General features: G+C 42.0%; 1 protein-coding gene across 1 annotated transcript in view; it reads left to right on the top strand.

Moving 5' to 3' along the window:
* CLMP (CXADR-like membrane protein) overlaps positions 1–22,418 on the top strand; it is a 42,759-nt gene extending 20,341 nt beyond the window's left edge. The window contains exons 2-7 of the mRNA XM_009333420.1: positions 14,609–14,766; positions 15,457–15,658; positions 16,492–16,659; positions 17,034–17,156; positions 18,776–18,917; positions 20,351–22,418. Coding sequence (XP_009331695.1) covers positions 14,609–14,766; positions 15,457–15,658; positions 16,492–16,659; positions 17,034–17,156; positions 18,776–18,917; positions 20,351–20,645 — 1,088 coding nt within the window. The 3' untranslated portion in view covers positions 20,646–22,418. The remainder of the gene's footprint in view (positions 1–14,608; positions 14,767–15,456; positions 15,659–16,491; positions 16,660–17,033; positions 17,157–18,775; positions 18,918–20,350) is intronic.
* The last annotated feature ends 435 nt before the right edge of the window (positions 22,419–22,853 follow it).

Below are 22,853 nucleotides of genomic sequence, written 5' to 3' on the forward strand. Positions count from 1 at the left end.
TTGAAGGGGCCTCAGAAAAATGAACTGATGTATTGGGCAAGAAGCCAACTATCTCCTTGCGGCTTGAGCTCTGTGCTGGCCTCGCTTTCTGTCCTATTTGGAAAATAGAAGTAATGAGCTGACATGAGCCGATTTTTTTTTTCCCCCTTTCCCACTGTGGTCTGTATAGGGTGCCAGTGTTTGTGAAAGTCAGCACAGTGGGCATATAGCCTTTTTCCATGGCCTTTTCTTGGCACTCAGTTGTAACTTGCATGGGAGTCAATGTAACTTAACTTTTATAAGCAAAAAGACTGTGCCATAAGTTAATTTAGCTAGAGTTAAAGCTTGGCCTTGTGGTTAGGGGCACTGAAAATTCCTGCCTTCTGCAAGCAGCCAGTCAAGAGGGGTTTCCAGTGTGTAGTTTGATTTGGATGGACCTTGTGAATTGTGGATTCTAATCTCAACTCTGCCACTGATTCCTTGTGACCTTGGTCAGTCTTGTTGTGTCCCTAGTTACCCATGGGCAAATTGAGCTTTCAATATATGCTTTTTCCTTTGCAAACTGAAAACAATGATACTTAGAAGTTTCACTATGGGGCTGTGAAAAGAACACAGATCTTAGCATGGGAGGATGGATCAATGGGAGAGTCACGATCTTGTCCTTCCAACTGTACAATGTGCACAAGTCACACTGTGGGGCACCAGTGGGGAAAGGTAATGTTAAGGATGTTTTTGCTTATGCAATATGAAACTAGTTAATTGTCTGCTACTGGATGAAGTCCATAAGGCTTAAAGTAAATAACTGATAGACTTTATTGAATATAGTATTTCCTTTTCTTTACACTTCTCTATTTCTCTTTGGTGATATCCAAGTCCCTGAGGACTAATAGATAGGCTTGAGTATCCACAGTTTCTGAATGTGCAAGGTAAAGTACAAACGAGTTACAGCTGAGATTTTTTGATGGCTGGTTTGCAGAGGTGCTGGAGACCTGCAGCTGTGCATGCCCTCAGTGAAGGGTATGAGGGTGAACAGCAGCTTGGGGAGGCAGAGAAAGACCAGAGTGCTCAGTTTAGACAGACAGTGGTTTTATCTAGTCTTCCTTCTGACTGAAAATGCCTTCTTAAAGCAGGGGGGAGAAGCTGTGTCAACTCTTACTAAAGAAAATAGATTTTTCCTAGAGAAGCCAAACCAGCAAAAACCCATGAGTACTGCAGAGACTAGCCAAATATTTTGGTGGGTTTTTGTGGCAATTCTGGCTCAAGAACATTGGGAATTTTTGAAGACAAAATTAACCCATTGGAACACTGAATAGCAGTAATACAAAAAGTTGATTTCAACTTGCAGGAAAGCATATTTTGTGGCTTTTGCAGAGAGGGTGCCTCCCTGCAGACCTGGGTTTATATGCATTTCCAGGATCACCAATAGGGTATGGAGACAAAGGAAGCAAACTGGAGTGTTTGAGCTCCCTAGTTCTTGCTTCAGTTCCCCTGATCAGAGCATTGCTGGATATGTAAAGTTACTGTGTAAATATTAATGTTTTACCTTAGCACATCTGCTTTGCCCCTTTTTGTGCCACTTTCTGTGGCCAGTTAATGATTTAGTTATTTTTCTGGCACTTTGAAATTTTCAGTGTTGCCCCAGTAAATATATTGGGGAAAACCTGATGTTATGCCTTTACTTGTAAGTTCAGGCAATCAAGAAACAATATCAGGTGATGTATCTAATCAGTTACAACAGCTTGTTTTTTCTGTCATGTGGAGAGGAAAATAAAAAGCTGGTACTGGAGTGAAACTGGAGACAGCTGTGACCTCACAGATACTGTCAGCAGTAAAAAAAAAAGGTTGAATTCATCAAATAAATTATGTGCTCAGTTATCCCCACAGACCACACATGCTAGGAGAGCTGGGGTTTACTGTAAATGTGGCTGACAGATGGCTGCCAGACATTACAATGGACTTAATCATCGAAGAGCCCACCACCCTGATCTAGCAGCTGTGTACACAGTTTGTGTGTCATGGCTGCTGAAACCAAACTGTGGCACTTAAGAACAACTCTGTAGTGAAGGCAGTGGGAGAGAAGCATTGTATGCTTTTTTCTGGGCAGTCTAAAAGTTGTAGTGAAGCAGGAAGGCCTAAGGCTTAGGGGGTAGGACATGAGTCTCATGGGTCTCTCCTTGACCTGCTGTAAGACTTAGAGCTTGTCATAGAATAGTGTAAATCGGAAGGAATTTCTGGTGGTCTCCGGCTCAAAGCAGAGTCAGCTTATATCAGGCTGATCAGGATTTCAGCCAAGCCAGTTTTGAATAGCTCTAAGGATGCTGATTCCACAATCTGTGACCCTGTGTTCCAGTGATTCTGTTCTCATAGTGAAATTTTTTCCTAATATCTGACTGGAATTCCCCTTTTTAGAACTTGTCTATTGTCTTTCATGCACTCATTGTGCACCTCTGAGAAGTCTGGCTCTGATTTCTCTGTAATCTTCTTGTTCCCTCTGTAAGCTTTACATATGGATCCCCGAGGCATGCAGGTTTTCTTACATAAATTGAAAAGGACAGAAGTGAGGCACAGAGAAGCTGCAGCTTGTCCAGGAAACCTTACTTCTGCATCAGGGCTTGAGGTCTTCTTCTAGCTTGAGCTTTCCTATCATGAAGTTTAGATTAATTTCCTGAGAATTCCCCGCTACCAAGTCTCCCAAATCATTCAGTAAAACTTTTCTTGCATTGCTTCTTGTCAGACCGTATAGACCCAGTGAGATCCTTGTTTCCATGGAATGCCTGTATTCCTGCACTAGCTCTGGAGTCCTCACATCCTGTAGCTTATATCCTTTCCCCTTTGCAGCTAAAATACCTGGGGTTCTGTGGAACAACATGGTGAATGCGAGCCAGCAATGTGCCCTTGTGGCAAAGAAGGCCAACAGCATCCTGGGCTGCGTTAGGAAGAGTGTGGGTAGTGAGTTCAAGGGAGGTGATCCTTCATCTCTACTCAGCCCTGGTGAGATCATATGTGAAGTACTGTGCCCAGTTTCGGGCTCCCCAGTATGAGACAAATATACTGGAATGAGTCCAGCTAAGGGCCACAAAGCTGATTAAAGGACTGGAGTGTCTGCTTGGAGCAGGGCATTGGACTAGGTTATCTCTGGAGGTCCCTTCTGACCTCCACTGTTATGTGGTTCTAAAGCAGTTCTGATGAAACTCGGAGATCAGAAGTTTATGGTAGGTGCTACAGATATTTGTTGTCCTCAACAGCAGTTTTAGAAGTGGCTCTGCAAGATGATGCATGCACATGTTGATCACAACAAAATCCAAAATAGTTGTTCACAAGGTAAGAATAATGTAGTATAGTCTATTTTTTGTTCTCAAAGACTAGTCTTTTCTCCAGCACTTTACATTATTACTTCAACATCTCATGCTTTACGATAAGTCAGGGTTGTTGACAGAAACACTTCTTGATGTTGAGGAAGTAAGTTGGTCAAGTTGTGGTAGGGACCTCAGTCTGAATAAGAGCACAGGAAAAGTTCAGTGATGCTTTTAAGTTGGTCAGATCTCTTAGATAAACTGAAAAAGAGGGTGGAAATTCAGAGTCCCAGTGGTGGAGCTGGTCATGTGTGCTACCCATTCCTCCTAGGCTTACTTCTGTATACTTCACCTGACCTTTACAGTATGTTTCTTGATAAGATGCCTGACCTTTTCACATCCAATTAGCAGATTTGTTCAACTGTTGCCTGAATCCCATTTTTACCCTTCTCCTTGTCCAAATGCCTCTTCCTGTTCAGGTTCTTGGAAACATTGTGCTTGCTCACCAGAGCTGGATGATGTACTATAGCTCTCAGGGAGGGCTCTTTTGCTCTCAGAATGCTGATACCCAATGCTTGTTTTTACAAAGGGCTCTGCCTCTCCATTACTTGGGGCATCCTTCACTTTAGGAAAGGGACTTTTGCTGGAGGAAAACTAGATTGTTCTTTTGAGCAAAGGTCACAGGAATATTTGGCAGGCATGATACTTGCATGTTCTCATTCAGGGTTTCCTCTAGCATTGGCCCTAGGCTTTTGCAGATTTTTTGCTTTGCAGAGCCCTTGGTATTTGCAAACATGCAAAATATATGTAACACATGTTTCAGCTGCTGGCATTGGAGCCCTATGGTGAGTAGAGAAGAAAATCTGCTTCCCTATCAATCTTATTCCTATTGCAGATGATGTGACCATCAGAAATGAAGTAGTTCAGTGTGGTTCAGCTCTGATAGATTCCGAGCTGTTTAACTCTGCAATAGTATCCCTCCCTGTTGTCCCCCCAAGAGTTTGCAGGTTTTATTTAGCTCAGGTAATACCAAAGTGTTGTCTTAGTCTTTCCACCTGCATGTTTGAAAGCCAGTTAAAATTGGATTTAAAGTCAGTACTTTGAGTATGCTTCTATTTCTGAGGGAAGTGAAATGGGTCTGCTTTCTGTTTTAGTCCTTATGCCTTTTCCAAGCATCTTACGTGGTAACTTTATTCATGCTTTGAACTTTTAAAATAAGACTAGGGCTTTGATAAATCTACACTAAGATTAAAAAAGAAACAACCCAGGTTTATAAGTAAATAGGTAGACAGCTGAAAACCAATAAACAATATGCTTTTCCACATGTTCTTAAATGTTCCAAAACTTTCACAGAAGCAAAAAAAAAAATTGAGTCTTCATTTTCTTACGTTGTTTCATAAGTTGCAAAATTGTTGCTGCACTTAACCAACTTCATTAATGTAACTTTATTGAATAGTCAAGTCCTTTTTAGGATTGTAGGCTGCTGTCAAGTGGAATGGATCCAGAAGTTGGAATTTGGCCCTCAGCTCACAAACTGCAATCCTGTGGGTAGTGGAATCCTCCTCAGACTTCACCATCTCTGGCTATTGTCAGTGCACAAGAATGCCTTAGGTTCAGCTGTGCTCCTGACAGTCATGGGAAATATATATATGCAAGAATCTATCATACTTTGTATTTTGTGTTAAATAACATTTCCTTATTTCCTGTGTCTGACTCTTCGGTCCTTTTCTTAACTTCAGAATCACTTGCAGCAGCTGTGCAGTGTTGTTGTCAGTTAAAATAGCTATTGTGCTCCACTTTGGAAAGCTGTCCCTCTGAAGGGAGAATGCTTTTCAAATTATGCTTGTCTCTTTTAAAGTAATGCAAGTTCTCACGAGTATAGTACTCAGTCTAGTCTTCAGTTTGTAAATGTTACTGGGAAAAACCTCGGGATCCTTTTGAGCACAGGCCCTCACCAAATGTAAGATCATACTTTCTTCAGTACAATGCGAACTAATATGCAGTGTATAGAGATTTAGAGAATTGTCTGTGTGATGCCAGCTTCCTAAAATGCAGTTGGTGGGTGTCTCTTCCAGCATTTACAGTGGGGTTTGCATTTCTTGGTAATCCCCCCTTGCTTAATTTGTAGCTCTGATTCAGAAAGTGGGATTTACAGAGCTCCGCCTCTGCTCATCTGACTCCTTAATGTATGTGTCCAGATGCCAAACTCCTGGTAACAGTGGAAAAAATTAGAGAAAAGATGTATCTGTTCCCAGAGTCTGCTTGCAGCTGGTATGCTGTCATGCCAAACTCTAGGAAAGACACAGGGAGGGAGTTGAATCAGTAATAAGATAATTAAGAACCTGATTCTTCTTTTTTCTTCCTTCTGGTTCATACTGAAGCCTGTGCAAGGATGAGGTTTAAGAGAATGAGGTTTCTTTAATTTTCTAATCTCTGATGGGTTCAGTAAATACAAAGTAATTGATCTTAGCTACTATAGCATTGGTGAAAAACAGAGGCTGCAGACAGCTGGGTAGACAGTATCTGTAACCATAACTCTTCTCAAGTTAAGCTTCTGTTGTTCCTGGTCCTGTGCTCAGATCAGAGGACTGCACCTTGTATTCATCCCAGAAGTGTTGCAGAGTTTAATGTATCTCTTTCAGAAGACTTATGGGGGTGATGGGGAGGAGCTGCTGCTGCTGTTCACTTTCTGCCCTAGGGTAGGCTGTAGCTGAGGATTTGAGATTGAGTGAATATGAAAAGTGACAGAGTGCTAATACATTAGGCATTCATTTTGTATCATATTAGTAGTGCTTGTAGTGGATAAGTGAGATGTCATACTGTGTTATGTGCAATTATGAGTATGCAACTGCACATCTCGTTGAGGTAACATGGATGTGCTGAACAGGGACTGAAACCTGTACCTTAAAACTACAACCAACTTTGTTGAAAATCTCTGCGAGTGAAAGATGCAGAAAGGCATGAAGTTTACTTGTTGAATACCTTCTGGGTTTCTTGGTACCTTTTTTGGTAAGCTTAAAACAAGTTGAATTTCTATGATAAAAGGCAGCAGGAAAGCACAATCGGTTCAGTGCTGTCTGGTTAATATCTTACACTTTGCTAAGGAAAAAAGGAGAGGGAATCATCAGTACAAGAATAGTTTTATTGGGAATCTTTATCACCATCTCAAGTCTCTTCCTCTCTCCCCGATTTTTTCAGAGAAACCTCAGCTGATGCAACCTACTCCTTGGATTTTGAAATTGGTGAAGAAAGATCTGATGGACAAATGCTAACATTTGTGAAACACGTTTGAAAACAGTTTTGTTGCTGTCTTTTGGTTTGTATTCTGCTTGGTGTCTGCCTTGGGTAGATAACTTAATTTCTGTGTGCTTTCATTTTTATGTCTGTGAACTGACAGCACCAACTGGAAGACTGAGGCCTGAGCATACTTCTCAGACAGAAGACACCCTAGAAATTATTACTGAAACCATCTTTCTTCTCATACTTTCAAGCCTTATTTGAAACCAGGCAAAAGGAGTGAAATTTCTGATGTTTAGGGGTGGAATGTCTTGTTCTCTTGTTTTCCGCAATACCAGGCTTTGTAAGGTACACAAAGCAGCCCAGAGATGATTGCAGAGAAAAGGGAGTATCAGACAGCCATAGGTGTTTCAGCCCCCAAGGAATCTGTGATATGTACTGACAAGCTCTCTGTACAGATGTAGTCCACACAGCTTGAAATCACCAGCTGCATTACTGAAAGGCTTAGCTGAGCTGTGTTACTGTAAACAGAAGACACCTGGACCATTTTACTGATAAAATTGCCTGGACTAAAGGCTAAGGGACTTCACACATTCCTCTGTACACTCTGTGAACCACTAAATAGGAAGATGCAGTTCTGATGCCTTGTTTCCTGTTCTCTGTCTCCAGGGATGTAAACTCAGAATCTCCTACTTGCACTTGATTTTTAAAATGCAATGAGAAAAAGGACAGCCACAGTACATACATAGCTGCTGGCTGCCTGTGAAGATCCCTCAGGTAATGGAAAGCTTCAATGTTTTTCCAATATTCCAAAGTCTCTCCGTGCTTTGGATTCAATTGTGGGTGTTGGTGCTGAAGGCAAACTTCCTGTTGGCATTTTCAGGGACAGAATTTTACCTCTTGATTCTAGGAATGTACAGGTAAGATCCTTAGACTGCATGTGACCACTGGGTACTGCAGGATCAGTCTTCCATCTGTCTTCAATCTACTAGAGAAACCCTGAGTTTTCCCCAGGGAATATTGGATCCTTGCTGCTGCTGGGACTGTTTGTGAGACCCAGACCTGCACTGGGCGGACCATCTCAATTGTGCCCTAGTGGCGGTGTGAAGACAGTGTATTTAGACACACATCATGTGCACTGCCACTATGCTGGTAACAGCTATCTCGCAGATCATTTCCTTGGCTCATCCAAGACTGCCCAGGGAAGGATTGGTGGCCAACTGCCTGTGCTTCTGCAGCTGGTGATATTTCTGTTGGTAGGAGCCTGTGTATCACCAGCCGAATTCTAGCCCCCTCCTGCACTCTTGCTTAGTTGTTGCAAACCTCTCAAAATCAGAGGCTTTGCTTTGTGAAATGTTGCTTTTTCTGTTCTCCTTGGGCCTTCCTAGCTCCTCGGCAGTTTCAATTCCAAATGCTTCACGTCACCACTTGGAAACTCAGCAACATGCAGGACTCTTCCCCTTTGCTTTCTGTTTTAACAGCCTCCTCAAACCTCAGCCCCAAGCACATGTGGTTCCAATTACAGAGAACCTCTGCAATGCTATGTGGATGGGGATAGGCTGACCTTTATTTCAACACAGCTAGCCTGTTCTTGCGGGAGCTGACTGTTAGCTCACATTTTTCTTATTTGAGATGCTTTTGCTTCACAACTGAATTCCTGAAATCAAAGGGAGGCAGAGGGGAGCAGGCTGCAGGCAGCATGCACTGGGGGCCAGGTCTTGGTCATTTGGAGCACTTGAGCTCTTGGGAGAAGGTGACCTTTGGCCTTTATGTCTCTGCCAGCCAAGGAATACAGAAAGCAGATGTCCCAGAGCACAGCCTTGGCTGAGTTAATTATCCTTAGGAGACTTCGGCTGCCCCCAGCTTCTCCTCCCTTGCGCAAAGAATGCAAAATAGCTGTCTGTAAGAAGACACCGTTTTATATTTATTTTGGCCTAAAATGCTGTCAGGGTAACTGTGTTAGGGCTAGTGTGGTCTGAGGGTGAGCAGGGGGTGTTGACCTTGTGGGTTCTCCTTACAGCTCTGGAACAAACCAATACAGCTATCCACTGTCTTGGTTTATTCACAGCAGAAACTGGGGAAAAGAGTCAAAGGTGAGAAAAGCCTTAATGTGTGTGTTTGTCATCATTACTGAACAGTAATAGTGGGGGGAGAATGTTTGGTTTCTCAACAGAGTTTAATTTTAAGGTCTACTGAGCCTTAAATACTTAACTATAGAGCTGCTGTCTGTAGTGTCTTTAGCACTTAGCTGATTTGAGCTTCCAAGTCACTCAAGCATCTCTGAAAGTTTTATTCACGAGGTAATTCTTTGGCCATAAAAGTAGTTGTCAGCCTCCTATATAAGTATGTAAAACTCTAAATTTGCTTATTGTAAAATGCTCAGCTTTTGCTCCTTACCACTGGACAGAGTGGGGGGCAGGCTTTTGCTTTTCCTTAAAGAAGCTTAGTAAATAATTTCCTACAAGACTGTAGCAAGATCAAACTCTAACAGATGTGAAATGTCTTAAATTCCTGGCATGGAGTGGTTCAAAGTTGCAACATGGCAGGCTGTCCTGGGCTTTTTGTTTCTTAATTCGCAAACATATTATTCTTGTATGTATCTAATTTAGACAGATACTGTTTTCAAATACTTTGAGTGGGATAAATGTTTTTAGCACAACAACAAGTAGTGAGTAAAATGTGCAGGATTATTCAGCTGGAGGAGGACTACAAGCCTGAATAATTCTGTGGATATTCTTTTTGGGCTACTTTAAATTGTTTAAGTAGAAAGTTTTTGCTAATTTGGATCACTTTGACTAAAATGAAGTACTTATACAAGCAGTTCAGCCTGCAGATCTAGTTGAGACCAGCTATAGCATAGGACTGTTGGATGCACTGAGGTGGTGTTTTCCAACAGCCTACCTGGATTTTGAGAAGAATGTGTGTGTTACTCAGAAGACTACAGGACCAAAACTTTCTTCTCAGAAGGACCCCACTTTCAGATACTGGAATCACACAGAAGTGAAAATAATTCTTTTAAGAGTATCCCAAGAAGGACTCAAAATCAGACCACAAAATTATTGGTTACACTTGAGAACTTGTCTGTAGGGGACTGTTCTCCTTTTCAAAAGGATGTGATGTGCCTTGACAACAGTGGCCATTCACTGTTCCTGTCACACTTTCCAGGAAACATTTTGATATTAATGAACAAAAGCAGACAGAGCACTTAGCACAATTTCCATTTCACCTGTGATATAAGCTGTGGGTGTAGATACTATTGGAATTCCTGCTTTTGCTGTTGTATTGAAGAAAATTTTCCTCCACAGCAGATTCGAGTTGCTTCCTGAGTCGCTTCCCTCTGGTGCTAGTATAGGATGTCTCAAGTTGCAGGAAAATTACAGGTTGTATTTCTACTCCTCCTTGGATATCAGTGTCTTGGAGTAGTCTGTTGCAAATGTCATCTTTGATAAAAAGCCAAAATAAATTATGAAAAGTGTAGCTGAATAAACTTCACAGAAGTTCCTGGAATAACTGAAATTTTTCAAGACCCACTTTGGATATTCACATGTTAAATGAACTTGGTGTAGGTATGGTTTGGGCCAAGTTTACAAAGCATCATTATGGATTTCTTGTGTCTCAATTCTCGGAATCTTTTCTAGGCTGTTCCTCCTAATTCCAGCAGTTAAGTGATACAGCACAACTTATTACTTTTTAAAAAGTATAATCTATATTTAGCATTGCTCCCTAATTCAAACCTTCTTCTGAACCTAATGAAAGATTTAAATCTGGAAGCTTTTTAGCTTTTAGCACATGAATTTGCCTACGAATAACGTCAGTAAAAGATGTATTTTCACTTTGATTCTGCTTGTATGTTTATGTGCCTTGGAGATATGCATATTTGATGTTGTTGGTATATATGTGCATTTGTGTATATATACTTGTTATTAAATGGATGTGAAAATAAAACTGAGCTTCATAATAGCATGTATATGAAAACATGTGTGATCACATTAAGGATTCAGACATGAAAACGCTTTGGGTGGTCATAATCTGTGATAAAGCCAAATACACGCTCCCAATTTGCTCAGCACTTGCTACATTGCACAGGAGATGGTTCCTTCCCTACGTCCATTTCAAAGGGCAGACTCTTCTGAAATTCAAAGCCCCTTGTAATGTCTGGGATACATTCAAAGTCAGCAGTCTTTTAAAAATGTTGAAATGAGTTCTGGGATGTACTTGGCATGAGAAAGATGCAGGATATTGTCCACATTTTTTTTTTCTTTAAAATCTGCTATGCATTGCAAGGCAGAATGGCCTGTTATTGAGAGGGCTAAAAATCCCTTTGTATGCCCTGACCCAATCTGTGCCCTTCCCCTGGTAAATCTGTGCTTGTGCTGTTTGAGTACTGTCTGTTTAGGTGTGCTAGCTTTGGTCTAGTTCAAAATATTTGTTGCTCTGTATTCCTTGGATATTGAAAACATCAATGTAGGATGAAAGACAATCTTTCTCCCTTGTCTGCAGGCTGCTGGGTGAGTTGTTGTCTTCTGAACAATAGAGCAAACATTTAAACATTACAATGCAGAACACTGCATTGCCTGTGCGATGTCAGCAAGCCTGGCGCTACACCCAACACTCTTTTTTTCAGGCCCATGGCTAATGCTTTCAAAATGCTGCAGCTGCAATAAGCTTAGGGTTCCTGCTCTGCGGGAAAAACAAACCAACCTCTCTCTGAAGTCATGGGACATGGGCTGAGTAAAGCTGAAAGAAGCGATTCCCAAATTGCTCTTTGCAGTGTAAAGAGCTGCACACAGGATGTGGAAGGGGAAGGGGGGGGGGAGTTTGGGTAAGAACTGCGGAGCCTGCATATATGTGGCATTACTGAGCGAGGTTCTTGGATCTGACTTCTGGGAAAATCGTCTGTTGTCTTATTCTATTGTCTACTGGAGCCAGCCCTTAAGGCGTTACTCTGAGTAGGCTCTGCCCTCGTGTGGCTGCGGAGCTCTTTAAGAGGGAAAGGTATGGAGCCGGTTGTGTACCCATCCAGCAGAGCAAAAGCTCTTTTTGCAGACTAGCCAATGTATGTCCTGGCCAGTACACGGAGGTGTTTGCTGCTGTAAAGGATTGTCCATAAGCAGACACTCTCCTTTAGTACTCATTTAAATGACACTTAAACTGGGGGGGGGGGGGGGGGGGGGGGGAGGGAAAACATGGTAAAAGCATTATGAGCAAAATCTCATTTCTTTGTCCTGTTCTTGCTAGATCTCATTTACACAAATACAAGAGAACTTGAGGATGTTTATTCTTTGTTGAATAATAAAACACTTTATTTAGAGGGGGCTTGGATATGTTCTCTAGTTCCTTTTCCTTTGAGGCACATACTGTAAATTCTAGCACATATCTAAAGGTAAATTTCCATTTCATCACTGCTTGCTACAGTGAGACCCTACCCAAACTATTGAAAGGCATAAGGTTTGCTCACATTGAGCTCTCCTTGGATTTTGCGTGGGTAATTTCCATAACTGGCACCCTATGTTGAGTACTTTTATGAAGCTGTGTTTTGAGCTTGCTTTTGACTGTGTACAGGTATGGATGACTGGAAAGAAAATAAAACGAGGCTTTTGTCTAGAACACCTGCAAAACTTACAGACTTCCTTGTGAGTTCGTGGGCATTATTAAAGAACTAATAAGGACTAAGGGGACATTTTAAATTTATTTAAATAAGATGGACATGTCATGGAAAAGTACGCAATGTGTGTGACAATCTGGTTATCAGTTTAATGGTGAATCAGCTCCAAATAACTGATTGTGTGATTGAAAAACCAAAGGGTGCTTTAGAAATTTGCAGTCACTCTCGCTGGATGTCTCCTTGATCTTATTCCCATTTAGAAGATGAGCTTATAGGCACAGGGCTCTTTCTTAAATCCAGAGCATGTTTGCTGGGGGCAACAAGAACAGACCAAGGTGTGAGTTCTCCTAAAAACTGTCTGTCCAAGCCGGACAGGAATGAAAATGATGCTTGTTTTACTCCTTCAAAAGGTGATTTATAAATCCCGATCAAGGCTTTTAATGTAAAACTACATTTTAAAATGCAGAATACCCTGTGAGGTGTGCACAAAACCTCAGTGCTCTGCTGGCACAGGACTTTGAAAATGCTGCAAGTGTTATGTGAATGCTCACTATTGTGGTGCTTAAATTAAACTTATTGATCAGTCATGTAGTGAGTGTCAGCGTGTTAATGAAGGCAGCCCGCAGCAATGTGGGCTGTAGGAGAAAGCAGGCGTTCATCTTACGCAGAATGTATAATTGTATTTGGCAGATGGAGCTTTGAGACTAGTGAATCCAGTGATAAACTGGATTAATTTTCCCTTTAAAGAAAGCAGCTAATGTGGCTGAAAAGGAGCTTTCACTCTCATCGATGCATGCAGAGATCCATGTAGGGGAGGAGAGCTTAATCCTTTGAAAGACTCCACCTGTCTTAAAATTCAAGGTGTTTTATATATGTGCATGCACATAGTAGATGATACCTTTCATAGAAGTGCTTGGCAAGTATTGATTAAATATCAGAAGCTCAGGAGCTGAGGGACGGTCACGCTAACGAGTTGGAGGCGCAGATCTGAGAATGGGAGCAGGAACAGAATGAATTTTCTAAAACCAGAGTTGGTCCTGAAGAAATGGAAAAAGCTGAGGAAGTGTCATGTTGGATGTAATTTTTCCTGTTTTTTTTTTTTAACCTAAAGGTAAAGAAAAGGTTGAAGACCCACTATTTAAATACAAGTATAGGAACAAATTTAGCCTATGTAACTAGAGCTTATGCTCTTGCCAGTAATCTTGCTATGTAATCACAGGATTGTGTGTTCAATCACACATGTGACTTCCTAGTGCTGCCAACTCTCAGTTTTCATCAGTTTCACAATAATTGGTCCAAGAAGCAAGATATTTCATCTCACATCATTTCACAGGGGAAAAAAAATGCTTTTAGGCTTCCTTCTTGCACAGCAAAACTGAAGAACAACCCAACTGCACTCTGAAGATTCACACACAAAAGGCAGATGGTGTTTGTGCCCCAGAAATCCCCATGGAAACTTAGTTGGAAAATTTTTTATTTGGTGTCATAGCAGACCTGGGGGTCCCTGACCTAAATGCCTGTAATTTTTCCATACCTCTGATTTTTTTAATTGAGTTTGAATTTACCATGGTGAGTCCATGCGTTACCAAAAGTTGGAGATGGGCAAAGCCAAGAATCGACCCCTGATTTTGTTCAGTTTTAGCAGGGATGCAGTACAGAAGGAAACTCGGAAGGAAATTGCAAGTTACAGAGTGAGTAATGCGGTGCTGGTTGAACATCATGTTTTTCGGCGGCGCACTGTCTCCTGCTCCAGGTTTTAGGGAGTTAATATGCGGTTTGGGTTTTACTGGCTAACATTTAGAAGGCTCTGCTGTGAAATATAATTCTGTTATCAGTGAAACCACATTCTGCCCTAAGTGATTCCCACTTTGGCTTTAATTTCCCGCCCCCCCCTTTTTTTTTTTAAATCCTGACAAACTGTTTTCGATAACTTATGATTTTTTTTGACGTTGCTATTCAAAGACGCTTCACTAGCCTACTTGTACCATGCCTTTCTTAAGGTTAACCCTCTTGTTCCCAGGCTGGTCTCTTATTTCTAGTGCTGAAATGCACGCAATGAACATCATCCAGTGTTAGGGAAGAGGCTCTGAGCCTTGTCAGAATGACGTGGGAATAAAGCAGTGGGCTCTGAAGGTCTTCTGGGTGGAAATACTGCTTATGAATTAAGGTAATAAAAGGTGAAGGCAAAAACCAAGGAGGTTATCTGAAATTTTGAGTGCATAGAAGATGTGGGTGCGACTTTAGTATTGACAGCTCTGGAATATGAAGCCATCTGTTCTTCATGCTTAAATATTAGTGTGAAACTAACTGCCTATGTATGTATAGATGTCCCTTTTAATCAGCTGCAATCTGTCCAGGAAGCCAAGCTGTTGGGTTTTCTTTGATGCTGCAAAGCAAATGAGGAAGAATCCAGCGAAACCTAAGCTAGCAACACTTGTCAGTGCAGAGATGCATCCTTAATCCTGGCTTCTGACCACTGGCATCTGTCTTTCAGCTTCCTGTTCTGTTTGGCTGTCCGAGGCTCAGATTGAATTTAAGAGAGTGGCTGAAGAAAACGTGACTTTGCCCTGTCACCACCGCCTGGGCCTCCTGGAGCAAGGGAGCCTGGATATTGAGTGGCTGCTGCACATTTCCGAAACAGTACAAAAAGCGGTAGGTTCAGCTATCTGCTGAGAAAATCGTCTTATTTCTATGTTGACATCAGCAGCAGCTATTGATTTAGAGACTTCTGTGATGATCTTTGCAAATTATTCTGATGAAGTAAGCAGTGTTTAGAAAACACAGCTGATTTATTTAGAGAGATTTTTAACATATAAAAGTTATTTGATATTCATGCACGCTGTATTGGAACAGGTTGTGTTGCAATTGAGTTTTCTTTAAACTAGCACTCTTATGTAATCAGTCATCATTGGATAAACTTCAGAATTGCCCTTCAGGTATTCAGAAATGACCTTAGATTTTGTAGGCTGTTTTGAAACCTTGGTTTCAGGAAAAAATACAGTTGTTTAGTACTTATAAGAATCAGGTCTGCAGTAATTTAAATTAGCTAGCCAAAACCAGCCAAAATTACAGACTGCTTTTATATATTATGGTATAAGCTGATGTCTATTTTGACACTAGTATAAATGCTGCAGTATAAATCTCTAGCATAAATACAGTTTATGTATCAGTCTGACTTGAAATCCAGGTTTAATTTTCCACCCTGCCACAGGCTTCCTGTGTGACCCTTGGCAAGTCACTTAACCATGCAGACCCTTTAGTCTGCAGTTCCTGAAAATGCTTTGATTTGTTGTACCGTGTGAAAGTAAAATTACAACTAGCTGATCAGTCTTTGCTCCTCAGGTGATCACTTACTCTGGAGGCCGTGTTTATGATGACCTGAATAAGGAACAGAAAGGGCGCGTTTCCTTCACATCCAACTTCCTTGCTGGAGATGCATCCTTACAAATCATATCCCTGCAGTCCAGCGATGCGGGGAAGTACATATGTAAGGTTAAAAATGCTGGGCATTACGAATGGGTTCACATCACCCTGAAGGTTGTAGGTAAGGTCATTTTATTGTTCTTCCAAAGAGAAAAAATCGCTAGACTCATTTCCTGTAGAGAGATTTATTTCAGCAGGGTATAAATACAAAGACATCTCACGATCAGGTTTCACTGTTCATATCTGCCTTTGCATTTTTTGGCAAAGGACAGGACACAGAAAGAGCCTAAAGAACTGTTCTGAGGTAAGTGTAATCACCTGCAAAATCATATGAACTGTTCTTTCCAAATTATCTCTATGATCTCATCACGCAAACTAGACTGATATTCTAGCTTAGCTGGCAATCACCCTGTCCAGATCTCCTGCTGAGGACTCTTGGTTCATGTCCCAGGACCCCAAACTGATCCAAGTCAGTGGAGGTGACAAATAAGCTGCTGGTGTTAGCATTCCTCTTCCCTGATTTCAGTTTATTGGTTGGCTTTTTCACGTATGCTATCATCCTGTGGAAGAAGTGCTGTGGCCTGCCAGATGCTGTGGGGAGGAGGAAGAAATGGAGAAGTAGAAGGAGGGAAAGGACGTTCTCTAAATAGTACCTAGAAGAGGAATGCAGTGATACAGCTCCACTGATGCAAGCATCCATGGGGCAGACTGCCCCAGAGTATTATAACGTGTCATTTCTATCTCTGAGCCAGCCAGCTCCACTTCTTACACTATGAAGTTGCACGCAGTTGCAGCTAAAGTCCCCTAACAAACATCACTGGTGTAATTCCTTAATGTATTCCAGAGAAGGCAGCTCTTGGAAGCTGCTTAAATTATGTACTTTGCCAAAGAAAGGGTTTTCCACCAAGAAAATAGTTTGCTGCATTTGCATGACCTGTCTCCTGTTTCTTCTAGAAAAACCTTCCAAGCCCAAATGCTGGCTAGAAGGGGAGCTGTTGGAAGGAAAGGAACTGTCCTTGCAGTGCCGTTCCGCCTCTGGCACTGCACCCATCTCCTACCGATGGCAGCGCATAAATGAGGAAGATGAGAGAGCTGAACATCTCCCGCCTACATCAAGAGTCAGTAAGTCAGGTCATTTCCTCTTAGAGCTCTCGGTACACTCAAAGCCAGATAACCGCCCACGTGCACATGCACATGTACAGTCAAGTGCTTGCTTTTTAAACGGGAATCGCTTGATGGCAGTGATAGCAACCATATACCAGTACCGCTCACTACTGCAGCTGGATGTTGTGCTGTGCTCCACCCTGAACAAGGAATTGCCTGAGGAGTTTGTTTAGTGTTTGGCTGAAGGTTGACAAATGATCTTTTGTGAGGCATCATTGATTGTTCTTGAACTGATTCGATCTGGAAGTTCAATTTGTGCTTCTGTGTCCTATCCGCTGTTAAGGTTTCTTAGTCTTTTTTGATTAATCCCGGTGTTGCTTTTCCTGTTTCAGACATTTCTAATCCTGGGCAAGTTCTGCTGAAGAATCTTACACAGATGAGCACAGGGTTATACCAATGCATTGCCACCAACGAGGCTGGACAAGAAAGCTGTGTTGTTCAGGTGACAGTGCAGCGTAAGTATTGGCACATAACTAGTATTCGCACCACCACGTGAGCAGCGCTGCCCCATCTCAACTGGGAAAGTCTGTGCCACACCTTTGCCTTTTCATACATGAATCACACAAAGTGGTTCTTATTTATTGCACTTATGGTTTGCACAGCAGTCCTCTGTATAACCTAAAGTGGTAAATACATCATTTGAGCTCAGATGTTTTGGTTTGTTAGAAATTTTGATTTTGAGAATGACTAATGAAATACGAGGGAAAAAACGGTGAGTTAGAGGTTCCAGACTCTCCAGCTTTTAGAGGTACTTCTGGCTGGAGCAATTGCATGAGATTACTGTCAAGTATAAAATCTCCGTGTGGATAGTCCATCATTCCAATTCCAAATTGCTTATCTGTTGCACTTGAGACAGTAAACTATCTAATGGCAGCTGGAAAGGCTGACTTTGATGTGAAGTAATGTGTGGAATAAAAAGCAACTTTTGACACAGTTTGGTTTTAATCCAGATTTGATAAATTCTGTCCTGAACACCAGAGATTAAAATTGATGTCCTACCTGACTAACCCCATCAAGGGTGTGTGCATGTCTAGGTATCTGTGTCTTTGCATATACATGCAAGGAAGAGTGGCATTTAGCACCAGCACTGAGGACAAATCCAAACAATACAGTTTAGGAGGTTTTTATGTGCAGCTCTCAGGAGAGATAAGCAGGAGCTGGAACTGCTGTGATAAAAGGCTGCTAATAGTGAAGTCTATTCCATTGAGGTGCTATAGCTTTGGAATTTTTATGCCCAGCTAGGCCTGAAATAACTGGAAATGTGGTCATGTAGCAAGGAAAACCTGTTCGCCTCAGGCATCTGAAGTAAAAGCGTCCAGACAGCTTTTACGCCAATTGAACTGAACTGGTTTAAAACCTCACTTTGGTTTGCTAAACCCTCCGTAGGGACGAGCCTTAAGGAAACAACTTTCAGCCAAACCCAACCTAACTGCTCTTATCAAAAGAAGTTGTCATAAAGTATCAACTAAGGGCCCATATACACTAGGAAGTGTTCTCTCATTCACTTAGTTATTTTGGATGAAAAATGCCTTGCACCTGCACAGTATGGTCTTCCTTTCCTTCTTCCTCCCTACCCCCCTCAGGTCACTTTTTTCCCCAATTGAATAATTCATTCTGCAAGTGGATTGTAATCATTTCAGGGTGAGTTGAAGGGGAAAAAAAAATCCTTATGGGGAAACCTTCGTTGTTCAAACACTCTTCTGCCTCTAGGAAACTGCTTGGTGCTTTGTTTCGCGTGTGGGTTGTCCTGTCTGTCTCTGTACTTTCTGTGGTTCTGTGCTCCTATGAGAGGATTTTTCCTCCTCATTTCAATTCTGACGCATAGCTGCAGGCATAGCACTTGTGATCCCACCCTTCCAGAGCCGAATACTTTTCTCACTGTTAGCTCAGATTTAGAACCAATGCCTGAAGATAAACTGGTTCAACTTCTGTGTGGAGACACGCCTAAATAAGTAGACTAATACATTCTGTTCTGATTTATACCTAGTGCTATAAGTTGTAGTGTGGACTGGAATCTGACCGTATGACCCTAGTGAGAGTTTACCAACTAACTCATTTGTTTTCTGGACAACAGATGCACAAAATATCGGCATGATCACTGGAGCAGTTTGTGGTGTGGTGGTGGGACTTTCCCTGCTTTTCCTGGTGGTGAGGCTGACAATAAGAAGGAAAGAAAAGAAGAGATATGAGGAAGAGGAGGCACCAAATGAAATCAGGTAACGCTTTTTATTTAATCCCCCACCTCCCACCCCTCCCTTCTTTCAGTTTTACTGAAAGTTTCACTACGGTTTTAAGTAACCTAGGTATAAGTGTCTTAAAAGGTTGTTCTAAAAAGCTTTTGAAGTCTCCCTGAAATATCAGTGACAAATTTCTTGACTGTGAGAATCATCTTTGTGAAGGCTTTCCAGAAAATTAGATAGATTAAAATGTCTTTTTTCCCCCCCAGGACAAATTAGCGTAAAACTCAACAAAATATTCTCTCTCACGCTTGCAATTTCAGCATTTTAAAGCATTTGCATAATCCTCTCCAGTACTAAATTCAACCCACTTGTCCATTGTGGTTCTGAGAGGTTTGGTTTGTTGTTTTTTTTTTCTTTTCAATTGCAATTTCTGTTGGCAATGCTATGAGGCAGGCAGGTTCTCACAGTCTTGAGTCTTTTGAGCAACTGTGCTTCTGGATTTAGCTCAGGGTAAAAAATCCCCTGAGCTGCTGTATGCAGAGTTGAGAAGCCTCGCCCTGAGCGGGTGTACCAAGAATGCTGACGCATGTTCTTTGAACGCATCTGTTACATGCGTGTGAGGTCTGCCACTTAAGTCCCCTAAGCAGAGATTGGTCTCTAGCCAATCAAGCCTAAACTTCTCAGGAAGGAAAGCGCTGGAAAAAGATATTTCCAGGAATGAGTTTTAGCTGCTCCTGCCCTTGAAGAAACCCCTTGCCTTGTTCCATCCTTATTTCTATTTGTGAAAGACTGCCTGCCCTCATACGACATCTATGTACCATTAGGCTTCTCTATAATCCATTCAGCAGCTGATTACTCTGCCTGATGGTCAGGCTGCCAGCAAGAAGGTAGTCTCTGCTGATTTCTTCCCTTCCCTTTTTCCTGTTGTCTTTGCTTTCAAATCTTGCTTGCCTTTTTATTTTTAGTTTGAGCTTCAGCCTCTTGTATCACCTTTTCACGCATGACTGTTACCTCTTCTCTCTTTCTCTCTGGGCCCAGTTCTTGCACTTCTTTCACTACCCACATTTTTTTTTAACTAGAAGAACTGGTCTCAGCTAGTCCTGTCTAGGTGATCTGTCATTATGAGTAAGGATTACAGAGCAGACAGGTCTATCTGAACTGTTTGCACTGACAATTGGCATTCATTCCACAGACCTCAAAGCCGCACACAAAGAGCCAGTTGTGTGCAGCATGTATTCTAAATCCACTTGATCAATAGCTCCGCAGAGCAATAGGGAGTTCAGTCCACAAAGTTATGTAGCACAGAATTCAGAAAACCCTGTACCTTGCTCAAACTGCTGCACAAACATGCCCTGGTGATTTGCAGCTTCAATAAGCAACTGCTTATTGCAGCAGCAATTCAGCCTGGTAAAATGTATAAGCGTTTCTGTTCTCATGGTATTTGAGCCCTGTCATCTGTTTGATTGCAGAGAAGATGCAGAGGCACCCAAAGCCCATCTCGTCAAGCCCAGTTCCTCTTCCTCTGGTTCCAGGAGCTCACGCTCAGGTTCCTCCTCAACCAGGTCGACAGCCAACAGTGCCTCTCGCAGTCAACGGACTTTGTCAACAGAAGCTACTCCCCATCTAACTCCTCCCCAGTACAGCCAGAGGGAGACGGAAAGAAAAGAAATTGAGCCAAAGAAAGTCGACTACACTAACCTGATGAAAATGGGAGCGACACTGGTCATGGTGCCTGCCCAAAGCCGAGCGTTCCAGACCGTGTGACTGCTCACCAGCCATCTGGAGACTCCTGCTGTCCAGAAACACTTCACGTAACACCAGCCACATAGGAATTGTTAGATTAGCTAGTTATCTTCCTGGTCAGCTTAATTTTAATCACTTGTGATTATTCACAGCACAAGAAGCCCTCCCACTCAACTCTTTCTTACATCTTCCAGCACTGAGGTTCTGATACAGAATTTTTTTTTTTTGAAGAAAGATACATTTGAGGGAAAAGGGAGCCGCCTTTTTAAATTATCTTTTTTGGAAATGGAACACTGAGCATTTTAAAACTACAACAGCTAAGTGCTGTACAAATGAAATGAAGCCAAACCTCAGGATTTTTTAAAAGGGATCAAGAGAGACATAAAGATGCATAATATTCCAGAGAGGTTTTGTGGGGAGGGAAAAGTCTCTTGTACTGGTTTTGGAGAACTTTCTCAAAGATGCATTGTCTTATCTGAAGATTTTGAGGCAGACTCTCTGCTTAGGGTAGTCTGGTGTTCAACCTCAAAGGGAACTGACATACGCTTCATGTTTTCTGCATTCAGTCTTCTACTGAAATACTTTTGGAGGCTGTAACTGAAGTGGAAGTGAAAGGATCACTCAAAAAGGTCAAGAGATGCAGTATTAAGGCATGTCTGAACTAACCTCTGTACTAAAGAGAAAGGACCCTTTATGTCAAGGAAACAGAGGTGCTTTAATTGCCAGAATAAACTTAATGATGCACCCAGAGAGATACGGTCAGGAGCCTCACTCTGCTTTTATGGTCAGCACTGCAAAGCTGCAGTAACTCCACTGGAGTGGTATCTGTGGCAAATGAGCCACAGATGTGATGATGAGATGTGTGATGAGAACTGGGCACTGAATCCAGAATGAAGGTAGCACCTCAAAAAGTGAGGGCCACTAATCTACCAAAAAGCCTTGATGAAGCATTTGGAAGATACCTTTGCTATCGCCAGGTTGTGAATTCACCAGTTTTGGGGTGAGCCGTGCTGTAGAAGCCTTATGGAGAGCTCTTCCCAAGACTGAACGAACGGCATTCTTGAGCTGACCTTCAGGCGTCCAGGTAAGACTGAAGGATAGAGTGACAGAGCAATAGGAAAATAGGAAAATACACCAGGGACAGGTAAACAAGCACAATGCTGCTTCCATTAGAAAATATTTGTGTGCAATGTCCTGTTTAAACACCAAATGCTGGGCCACATGCTATTGTTGAGGCTTAAACCTTAGCATGACTCTTAAAAAATTGCAAGAATCATAAAAATATTTTCTGTGATTAAATTAGCCAGAATAAACATTTCCAAGGAATATAAAGTCTTACACTTCAAGTTGAAGGCCAATAGGAAACAATGGGAGGTAGGGACAGGCTTCCTCTGGAGGCAGATGCTCACATAATTCTGTTGTTTGTATTTTCCTCTGAAGGACTTGGCTCTGACCACTGCTACACACAAGATACTAAGCTTGTAGGTTCTAGATTCCTGTATTCCCAGACCAAATGATTTTTAATTAAAAAAAAGGGTGGGTTTTTTTTTTTTCATTTGAGGGAGGGAAGGTTTTCTCCAATTTGTGGAATGAGTCTACCGGAGATGGATCAGCAGAGAAGAACCACAAATCTATAATTCTGTCACTCCAGGGACTGTAATTAATCTCCTTTTCTGACTGAGACCCAGAATTCTAGCTTCTTTGCTTGAGATCTTAGACAATCTGATCAAAGCCAAGCCCTGCCTGGGCTACTTCCTTATGGGAAATAGTTTTCAAACTTGCCCTATGCTATCTGAGAACTTCTCTTCCATTTTCATCACATATACCAAAATTTCACTTGCTCTCTCTACCCCAGAGTCAACCTAGCCACCCTTGGCAGGACAAAGCACTGATCTGTTGTGCAGGGAAGGCAGTCTTGAGTCACAGTTTTAAACAAAGGAGACATCTGGTATTAGGTGTTGGATAAGCCTCTACTTCTGTGACAGCTCGTGGTGTTGGATACTGTGTCATTTTACCTAGACAGTTTCCCTGGGTACTCCAGAGGCGCATTCCTGGATCAGCTGTGTTTTGGTGGATTTGGTAGTGACTGTCAGTGCTTGGCAGCAGCAGCTCTAAGTGTCTGTGATTCCTCTGCAGCTGCTTTTTTGCTGGACCCTGAAGGCTTAGGCACTCCAAAGTGCTTACAAGGTACTCCAGAGCTGGGAAAGTCCCAAAGAGCATGAGCAGGAC

This window comes from Pygoscelis adeliae, unplaced genomic scaffold, assembly GCF_000699105.1.
Source record: "Pygoscelis adeliae isolate BGI_AS28 unplaced genomic scaffold, ASM69910v1 Scaffold151, whole genome shotgun sequence".
Lineage (NCBI taxonomy): Eukaryota > Metazoa > Chordata > Aves > Sphenisciformes > Spheniscidae > Pygoscelis > Pygoscelis adeliae.